The sequence below is a fragment of the Brienomyrus brachyistius genome, unplaced genomic scaffold (genome assembly GCF_023856365.1).
Source record: "Brienomyrus brachyistius isolate T26 unplaced genomic scaffold, BBRACH_0.4 scaffold912, whole genome shotgun sequence".
Taxonomy (NCBI): Eukaryota; Metazoa; Chordata; class Actinopteri; order Osteoglossiformes; family Mormyridae; genus Brienomyrus; species Brienomyrus brachyistius.
Window position 1 is genome coordinate 458 of NW_026043187.1, and position 11130 is coordinate 11587.

The 11130-nt window shown below is 42.0% G+C and overlaps 1 protein-coding gene across 1 annotated transcript; it reads right to left on the minus strand.

Annotated features, from left to right (window-relative positions):
• Positions 1-527: 527 nt before the first annotated feature.
• LOC125729950 (H(+)/Cl(-) exchange transporter 7-like) lies at positions 528-6364 on the minus strand (the record flags this gene model as incomplete). Its single annotated transcript, XM_049005745.1, has 7 exons — positions 6225-6364; positions 3024-3088; positions 2814-2931; positions 1387-1441; positions 1199-1259; positions 722-863; positions 528-617 (listed from the first exon to the last, which is right to left on the minus strand). Coding segments are annotated over exons 4-7 (306 nt in total), but the record flags the coding sequence as incomplete, so codon positions are not given.
• Between the last annotated feature and the right edge of the window lie 4766 nt (positions 6365-11130).

Genomic DNA, 11130 nt, shown 5'->3' on the forward strand with positions numbered 1-11130 from the left:
ATATGATCATTTCCATTTTTCTACCTGGTGTAAAGTGCAATTTGGAGCCGATCAAGACCAAGCCATGTTACTTTGGTATGTCTTTCATCCACTAGAGGGCATGGATGAACACAGTTTAGTGCCGTTCGAACTTGCCTACGGTGGCATTCGTCAGGGCACTTGAGAAGCGCTCCTGTTCTCCCCAGGCAGGGTGACAGTCCCCCCATCCCAAATGAGGGAAGCCTTGAATAATTGAGGAGGATTGTGTGTATGGGTTTAGCTGTCTGTCTGGGAAAACAATCAGCCAGAAGCGGCCCGTAAACAAACCTACGACACGACAGAGGTGGCAGAGTCTGACTGTTCAAACAGCTGCCCCGGACCTAGCCAGCCTGTCACCAATATCAAACACAGGTGTTCATTCTAAAGATGGACAACGGACTGTAATTATAATCTCTTCCAGAAGAAGGGCACAACAGGGGCGACCAATCCGGCTTCAGGTCACGACCCATCCTGCCCTGAAACACGTGCTGGAAACTCCACGGACCTGCGGGGCTGTGGAACAGGCTGCGGACACTCCTCTCCGGGGTGTTGAAGACGATCGTGGCCATGGAATTGTACTCGCCATCAGCACAGAACAGCTGTGAGAGGGATAAGTGGAGGTTTCAGGCCTGAGGACAGGATACACACCCTCTCAGCTGTTCAGCCAATGAAATCACAGAGAGCCCACCTCCAGCTGCCTTACCTGCAAGGGGTATTCCTCCAGCTGATCCTCCCCCAGGGGCTGGCAGTCGTTGGAGAAGTAGATCATAGTGAAGAACACAGTGGCCGTCACGGCAGCAACCAGTATGGCCTCGATCACCTGCAGGCAGGGCCGGTGGATATACCTGGGGATGGGGGGGGGGGGCATGGTGGCTCAGCTAATGATTTTGTTGTGGGACAACTTTCATTTGCATCAAACCAGTGTGGGGCAGTTTCAAGGTCAGCCCCACAGTCTCGGGATATATTTATTTAATTATTTAATTTCAAGTGTTAAGATGCCTAAGTTTCAGACAGGCGTGACACAGTAAAAACCAAACAGGCCTCACTTACGTGCACACACACAGGCAGAGGTACGCACACACACACACACACACACACAGGCACACATGCGCACAGAAGTACGCACACACACACACACACAGGCACACACACGCACACAGGCACACGCACACAGGCACACCTGATCCTGAGGATGGTGAGCCAGTAGTTCAGGACGTTGAACAGTGCTCCCAGCAATCCACCTGCGGGGGGGAAAGAGACATGGGCCCGGCATGAGAAAACCAGAAACAGAACCAGTCCGTTAAGATGTAAAAGAGCAAGGTTTGGGTTTCCACAATAAGACGCTCCCTCTCTCTCTCTCTCTCTCACCGAAGGCTCCCATGACGATAAACAGAGGAATCTCATACAGGTAGTACTCCGTGCTCTGAGGGGGGGGGGGTAAAAAAAAAGAAAAAAAATCAATACCCAGAATCCTCCAGTCAAACATGCAAATGACAACATCACAGTAATTTCTTCTATTTTCTAAAAAGTTACTGATATCTAGTTGGATGGCTAGATGAACACCGCTTCAGTTCCCAAACTTCTCCTCAGGGGCACCTCAGCCGTTCCATGATTTTGTTAAATTTCACCAACAGCTGAATTAAAAAAAGTTAAATATACTGGCTTAAAAAGTCAGTGAGAGACTGACTAGCTGTATGAGGTGTGCTGGTGGCCAAGTCAAAAAAAACACATGGCTGCATTGGACGGTCGCTGCAAATACTAGGATGATTTTAGCAGAGGTTCTGAAATGGCGAAGTTGACACACTTTCACAGGCATAATATCATAGTTTTACACCAACACGAGGATAATCTAAATATCATTTCTTTGCCTGCCTAAGACTTTTGCACAGTAGTGTATAATTTTTAAAAAAATGGTGAACGTGTTGTGATCCTACAGGAAGCATACAGTGGGCATCCGGGGCAAACGTTTCCCAAAAACTTCAGGCACCGAAGGCGGGGAAAAATTCTGCTGCGTTTAAAAAAAATAAAATAAACAACCGTATCTGCATACCATGTAAACTGCTACAGGTGCCTCTCTTGTAACGAGAAACATCCACAACCATGGCTAACATGCCTACCTAAACCAGGAGGCCCAACTAAAACAGCGCGGGTACTCATGTCCACCGAGGTGATGACTATATTTCCAGCCCAGGGGGCCTCCCAGGAAAGTCATGCGCTGCGGGGTGGGGGCTGTGTCCAAGTCCCCCAACAAACGTTTCATGGTTTCCTTTCCAACCCATGTGACCAGAAGGCAGGTAAAAATACATCACTGCTCATGTGACAGGGGTACCGAGTCGAGCCCTTTCTGGAAATAACAGCTCATCCTTTTCTCTCTCACCCTTGTTTCCCCATAAAGTTCACAGATCAGCCCCTTCTTGAACGGCACGGACAGGAAAGACCAAAACATGTTCGGGAACAGTGTGAACTTGGTCTCATTCTGGATTTTGGTCAAAATTATACCGTCTTCTTTCGCCTTTCCCAAACGAGGTAATGATTATAAAATGCTCTCCACTCTAAGTTGTCCAGACATCCATAAACATCACATTTTCCCCACTGACTAACGGGAGGCAGGAAACCAATGTCAGAGGGTAACGGCCGACATCTCCCAAGAGCTACTTGACTTGCGGACAGCATACCATTGGCCAAGACAACCAGATCAATTACCGATGCCCAATATTTTGATTTTCAAGATTCCATCTACAGACTTTTAAAAAGGACAATCTACATCACAACACCGACAGAAATGGGAAACTTACATCGTTGTCAAAGCGTCCAAAGTTGATGAGACCTGGGGTTACTAAAATCTCCCGGCTTGTTGTGGTAGATACTCATGAAGAAGTTCAAGGTGAAGGTCGAGATCATGGAAGCGAAGAACTGAAAGATACGGGTCACTGAATAGTTACATTTCACCAGAGCCCCGTGGCGGGGCAAGGAGATCAGGTATGCTAATCGGAAACGTCACTCACGATTCTCCAGGTCAACATCTGGTTCCAGAAGGAGGCTCCCTCCTCCAAGCTGAAAAGGACACCACCTGCAAAACCGGAAACCATCAGAAACTGCTGCATAACTGCATTACTCACAGATCAGCTCCACTAAACTGGAAATATTCAGCAAAGGTCATACAGGGGTCTTTATTGCAAGGATAAGACTCCACTGGTGTGACTCCATGCCTTTGTGGCATTTTTTTCCTGGATTATTCATCAACACAGAGCCACCTTGTACTTTCCATCCTGAAACCGAAAAATCAATGGCGGAGGCCGAAGAAGCCCAACGCTGACAGGACACTCTAATAACCTTTTTTTTACTCATCATAGCTTCCCTTCTTCCTTGAGGGTAACATTAGATTCTGGAGGCATGGAACTGATCTGAGATCAGAGCTTCGGGTGTGTATATGGGTGTGTCGAGACTAGATGGTCAGTATGGATAACTAAGGTGCACTAAAATTGGGTGAGCAGGCAAGGCATGTCACCCAGGTTGTGTGACAATTATTTTATATATATGTATATATATATTCCATCCACCATCCCTCCTTTACGGAGAACTGCGTTATTTTTATTGTCCATTACGAAGAAAAAAAAAACTATATATATATATATATATATATATTATATATATATTATATATATTATATGGGTGTATCGAGACTAGATGGTCATTATGGATAACTAAGGTGCACTAAAATTGGGTGAGCAGGCAAGGCATGTCACCCAGGTTGTGTGACAATTATTTTATATATATGTATATATATATTCCATCCACCATCCCTCTTTTATGGAGAACTGCGTTATTTTTATTGTCTATTGCAAAAAAAAAAAAAAAAAAACAATACATATATACATATATATTTATGGGTGTATCGAGACTAGATGGTCATTATGAATAACTAAGGTGCACTAAAATTGGGTGAGCAGGCAAGGCATGTCACCCCGGTTGTGTGACAATTATTTTATATGTATGTATATATATATTCCATCCACCATCCCTCCTTTACGGAGAACTGCGTTATTTTTATTGTCCATTGCGAAAAAAAAAAAACTATATATATACATATATATTTATGGGTGTATCGAGACTAGATGGTCATTATGGATAACTAAGGTGCATTCAATTGGGTGAGCAGGCAAGGCATGTCACCCAGGTTGTGTGACATTAATTATTTTATATATATGTATATATATATTCCATCCACCATCCCTCCTTTATGGAGAACTGCGTTATTTTTATTGTCTATTGCAAAAAAATAACACAAAAAAACTATATATATATATACACACATATATATTTATGGGTGTATCGAGACTAGTTGGTCATTATGGATAACTAAGTTGCACTAAAATTGGGTGAGCAGGCAAGGCATGTCACCCAGGTTGTGTGACAATTATTTTATATAAATGTATATATATATTCCCTCCACCACCCCTCCTTTACGGAGGACTGCTTTATTATTAATATCCATTGCGAAAAAAAAACACAAGAAAAAGAAAAAAATATCTATATATATACATATATATATATATATATATACATATATATATATATATGGGTGTGTCGAGACTAGATGGTCAGTATGGATAACTAAGGTGCACTAAAATTGGGTGAGCAGGCAAGGCATGTCACCCAGGTTGTGTGACAATTATTTTATATATATATGTATATATATATTCCATCCACCATCCCTCCTTTACGGAGAACTGCGTTATTTTTATTGTCTATTGCAAAAAAAAAACAGAAAAACTATATATATAATATATATATATATACATATATATTCATGGGTGTATCGAGACTAGATGGTCATTATGAATAACTAAGGTGCACTAAAACTGGGTGAGCAGGCAAGGCATGTCACCCAGGTTGTGTGACAATTATTTTATATATATGTATATATATATATATATTCCCTCCACCACCCCTCCTCTACGGAGGACTGCTTTATTTTTATTTCCATTGCAAAAATAAAACATTTTAAAACACAAAAAAAAAAAAAAACGAAAATAATAATAATAAAAATTATTTTGAATGTGTATTCAAATAAGTTAGAATGTGTGTGAACTATATATAAATATATATATACACATGCATATACAGAAATATATACACACACACACACATATATATATATAAAGACACACACAGACACACACTCACATAAACACATACACACACTGTGTACAGTCTTATGCAAAAGGTTTGGCACCCCTTGACAAATAACATCTTTTCAATTACAAAAGCAACAATATCAGTTAATACAGTCTCTTTAGGAACTGGGGGGAAAATACACAATATTTTCAGCAAACATTGATGAATAGTTACTTTTTATGCCATAAATTGAACAAAATTACAAAATAAAAACATTATTATGGCACTCTGCAAAAGTTTGGGCACCCTACGTAATCAGTACTTAGTAACACCTCCTCTGCCAGATATCACAGCTTACAAGCGCTTCTTATAGCCAGCTGAAAGGCTTTCAGTTCTTGTACTTGGGATTTTCTCACATTCTTCCTTGCAAAAGGCTTCTAGTTCTGTAATATTCTAATATATCAAGGGCTGTATTGTCAAATAGGAGATCGGCAGCATTCTCCCACCTGAGAAAACTGTACTACAATGCCCTTGATAGTGTGTAGAAACACACTCGTCAGCTCTAGTCCTCCTGTAACAACGCAAAAGGACTGGCAACCCTCAGGTATTTATGCGTGCGATTGTATGATAAATTCACCCTGACAGTCTCACACTTCTCTTGGTACCAACAGGTCTCATGGAATATATAAAGGCAACTGCAACAATTATACTCGGCACTAAACATCGAGGCACGGAAATGCAGCAGAGCTTGTGTATTTCTCAGGATGCATTCTAGTAAAATGCCCGGAAAATGAGCTAAAGACATATTTCAAGGGGCACTATATAAAACCGATGGAAATTTTACTGATTAAATAAAAGGAAAAGCATTGTTTGAAAAATCACAAATGTTTCTAAGATTCAATGCATCGCTTTTTGACCACATCATAGCGATGAACACATCATTGTTCCTGACAATGTCCTAATACAGAAATAAAACTTTATGTTGGTAAACTCAAAAGCCTTCAGCTGTCACACTGGCTAACGATCTCAAACGATTATAAAGCAGCATTTGAAAAGCGCTGTTTTAAAATAACAGCTACAACACTTACCTTGTCTTCTGGCCAAATGCTTTTCACGGCTTGGCACTCCAACGGTGCTGAAACGAAATTTGTATTTCCTCCTACCTCATTTGCCCTTCAGTTCTTGTTTTCTCCCTTTGGATGTTTTTTTCCTTCTTCTTTGGATATTGTTTTTTATTTTTGTTTGTTTTTTTTACTTTGCATGTTTTTCCTTCTTCGGATATTATTTTTTTGGCTTATTTTTTTAGACGATGTTTTTTTCGTCTTCTTTAAAAAATTTTTTTTTTTCATCCTTTTGATGTTGTTTTACGGAACAAGAGCCGTACAGTGCTACTCTATCAGGATGGTAGCGCCAACTGAACGCCTTGAAGCAGTACCCAGCTCTTTTATAGGGAGCGTCAACCCGAAGTCAAGTTCTAGAACGTTGCACTCACTTTTCATTGGTTTCCCAGCTATGCTGTCAGAATAATGTTTGCTGATTGGTCGAAAATTTTAAAACGTACCCGAGTACTGTAAAAAAACTCAAGATCTTGCTACCCTACGGAGCACCCATAAGGTGATTTTTTTTATACGTTATATGCAGCTATTTGTAGCAGGCCGTAATTAGACTAATCCACCCTTTGTCAATAAAGCCAACAAGAGAACAGGTTGCCCAAAGTTTGCTCAGGTACACGCCACAGCACAACCTTAAAAACACATCCAGCACAAATCACACTAGTGAATGACACAGCAAATCACAGCAATAAAAAAGACCCCTATGGGCAATCCAGCACCCAGACTACAGGTGCCAAAAGGCCCAGCCTGCCTAATAATGAACCCAAAATATACATACAACAAAGAAAAAGACACAAACAAAAAAGAAAATAAAACTAGCCAGCTGCTCCCACTAAACCCCGCTCCCGAGGCCACTAAGCCGGCTGGCTTGATAATACACGATACAACCTCAGATAAAACATATTAAAGCAACACCAGGGAGGTTTACAACCTGATCCTTAAAATTATCGACCCGTAATTCCACCTTGAAAACCCCTAAAGAACAGTAGTTTACCCCATGACTCACTGCCCCATTCAAACAAAAAAAAAAACAGGTTTTTGGGGTAACCTTTAGGTCAGCTCTTCAAAACCAGGTATGAGGACTCTTCAGCTAATCAGTCCTCTAATTAGAAATCTAATTAGGGAGTTGCAGCGAAAACCTGCATACACACCGGCCCTTTGCGGATAAGATTGTTCACCCCTGAAACAAGCAAACAGAAAGGCTGCTACACTGCAAATTCAATATGCCCGCCGATGCTCCACCAAATCTATCAGGACCCTGCCTGTCTTTCCCGTGCCTGCTCCTTTGCCAATATGCCCTACCATCGGAACATGCACAGCCATCTCGCCCCGGCTATGCCTCCAGTCCGAACTGCAGTTCCTATACCTGCCTATAATTGCCTGGCTACAATCCATCCCCCAAAATGAAATTGATGACCCAACGATCACAGCTAAGAATTCTATCCCCAAACCACTGGTCTTCCTCCCCAACCGAACGATCATTCACTGACCGTGGTAACTTATAAGGGTTGGTATGATGACCAGTGGTGGACCTCACCGAACGTTTAACTGGTCTCTACACCTCGGGGGGGACATAACCTCCTCCATTATACGAGGCCTACTTGTGGATGCTCTATTGCGACCCCTCCCACCAGCCCTGTCCCCGTAAAATCACAGAGTCCTCATCCGATTCCATTTCTGTTGCCCCTGTGGGCAACCCAGACTCAGGAGACATTACCAGAACATCTTCCCCTGACATAACAACCCCCTGTGGTACTGGACGCAACTCTGTTCGGTGAACTTGACGGACAACCCCGTCCCCCTCCATTGGAGTTGCAGAGTAAACTGCACCCTGATCTTGGGGACACCGAACTACCATATACAAACAGGCATCCCAATGATCCTGTATTTTACCTCGAACATGGTTCCGCAAACACACCAGCTGACCTTCATCAAACCCCTAATCATTAACCAACTCATTGTGTTTCCGATTTCGTGGTGTGGCTTGTTCCTCCAACTAAGCCTTCACATACTCTTGAAGCACCTGCAAACTTTCCTGATGGTTTTGTACCCATTCCTCCAAAGGTCCACCATACTGACTGATCCCGGCAGGAGCCTGAAGATAGTGTATCGGTAATCGAGGCTCACAGCCAGACCTTAAATAAAAAGGCATCATCCAGTCATTTGGTGGGGTGTAGTATTGTAAGCTTCTCTGCTGGAGGAAGTGTGTGAAGCAAATTGTGCAAAAAAAATATTAAAGCAACACCAGGGAGGTTTACATCTAGATCCTTAAAATGATCGACCTGCAATTCCACCTTGAAAATCCAATTACCATATAAAGGATACAAGATGTAAAGATGACAAATGACATGGCACACATTTGTTGTTTAGACTGTTGTGTCAGGTTAATTGAAAGCTGAAGGATCTTAGTGTTTACTAGTCTAAGTAACAGAATGTCTAAACACTGTGCTTGCCTTTATGGGTTTTTAAGCAGAACATATAGGTATAGAAACATATTAACATTACGTTTCACGATTCACTGACTGGAGAATAGGAGAATATACACATCAATATTACTACTTAAGTTAACTAACCCTAATCCCAACCCCTATTGGCACGGAGCCCGCCAGGGTTCAGGTGAGATATAAATCTGTAATCTGTATCAATGGTTTTGCTATCCATACCCACCCTATTAATGTTAGCTTCCCAGGGTTTCTTGTTAGACAAGCTCTGTGTCTCTCTATACCCCCATTTACTGCACGACTGATTGTCCATTTATAAAGAATCAAATAGGGTGAAGATGGTTTTAGTTTACAATTACTCTGGAAGGTGACCAGATTAAAAAAAACTAAATACCATGCCTACGTGTATGTAATCTCCATCACAGTCCCCATTTTCCCCATAATCCTCGTTTTGATAGTGCCAATTTGTGTAATGTGAGTTTTTTTTTTTTTTAAAAAACTGTTATAGAAGAACATACTGGATGCCACATGTGTACAATTACCCCTTTCTAATTAGGGGGGTCCGTTGTGTCAGCTACAGCCTTTACTAACATACACATAAGTATACAGTCTTACAGCACTTTTGTTTTCCTTTTGTATTTAATGGTTTTCCATTTAGGGGGCAGCATGGTGGTGCAGTGGTTAGCACTGTTGCCTCACACCTCTAGGGCCCGGGTTCGAGTCTCCACCTGGGTCACATGTGTGTGGAGTTTGCATGTTCTACCCATGTCATCGTGGGGTTTCCTCCGGGTACTCTGGTTTCCCCCACAGTCCAAAAACATGCTGAGGCTAATTGGAGTTGCTAAATTGCCCATAGGAGTGTATGCGTGAGTGAATAGTGTGTGAGTGTGCCCTGCGATGGGCTGGCCCGCCATCCTGGGTTGTTCCCTGTCTCGTGCCCATTGCTTCCGGGATAGGCTCCAGACCCCCCGCGATCCAGTAGGATAAGCGGTTTGGAAAGGCTGCCTAACGCCCTTAATTTGTTTGCAATTTCGCCAGGTAGGCTACCTTCTTTAAACTGCGTTTTGCTAGACTACACATTTCGAGATGTTTTATTGTAGTCTTGGTAAATATATATATATAGTTTAGCCTAACCCAGCCACTTAAGGGAGCAAGCCAGCTCAGGTAGGTGCCAGTCCCAAGCCCGGATTAATGGAGAGGGTTGGCGTCAAGAAATAAAGAGAAATAAAGACAACTAATACTCCTAGTTTGCGAGATCTGACTGCAATGGCAGCACTGCTACAAGGGTGTGGATAAATCTATACAAATATCACCTGCATGCACATTACTTCTTTTACAATAACCAACTCCTGATCCATACTGTTAGTCGTGAAAAAAAAAACTATCGTGTACATAGAGGCCCTGTGTAAAAAGATAACTGCCAAGGAAAAGATCAAAAACATTTATTTCAAGGATACAAAGTTTTTATGGTCATGTACAGTGTACAGTGCAATTCTTATTTGATTAACTTGAATGTCTCCACAGACTAGACGATTAAACAAATAAAGCAGCGCAACATTACAATAACTAATAACAAATAAACAAAGCTCACGAGTACTATTACAGTATTTATATCATTTATTTAAACTTAATTTTACCAGGTAAATTAACTACAAAGCAGTTACCACTGCTTTACCTGCTTCTCGGGAGAAATAGCAGATATACGTCATGTATGTGACTAAATTCTTAAGCCAATAAGGGCAAAGTTGTGTCGTAATGGAGGCGGATCCAGTTTGTGCAGCCGGTTAAAGACACTACGGGCATGTAAATGGAGAACGAAATTATAGTTATACCGAATCTCCTACACACAATACCAAGGTTACCAACTTTTGTCAGCTGACCGGAGTGAGACGTTCAATTCCCGTAAGATTTCTTTGCGCCAGCCTGAGAGTCTGAAAACACGTCACACCAGATGCATGAGAGATGGAAACCTGGGATATTCAGTCGAATCAGATCAAATATGATGCTAAGTTAGTACTAAGTTAAAATATGTTCCGGACTTGTAACATGCACCCATGATTTGGAACAGTCAGCAGGCTGTCTCTGGCCACGCCCCCTACACTCGGTCCGGCCCCTGGCTTTTCCTGAATTCTGATTCCTTTAGATAAACATTGACTTCATTGATATTGTTATTGATTTATCGACAGACCATCATACGTTTTAGACGTTATAATAACAACACTCTATTGATCCCCAAAGAGAGAAATTCTCTCCTTGCCTGCCCCCTCTTACTGTCCATGATACACAAGCACATATGTAGAAAAACGTCAGCTTGGAAGCCAAGGCTGGACTTAACCTACTCCTTAGGGTTCAACTGGAAACTGCCCCATGGCCGAGCGGTCTAAAGCCTCCTGCGCAGCGAAAATGGCCTTTCAAAGTAAGGGGTATTCTATTCTCCGAAG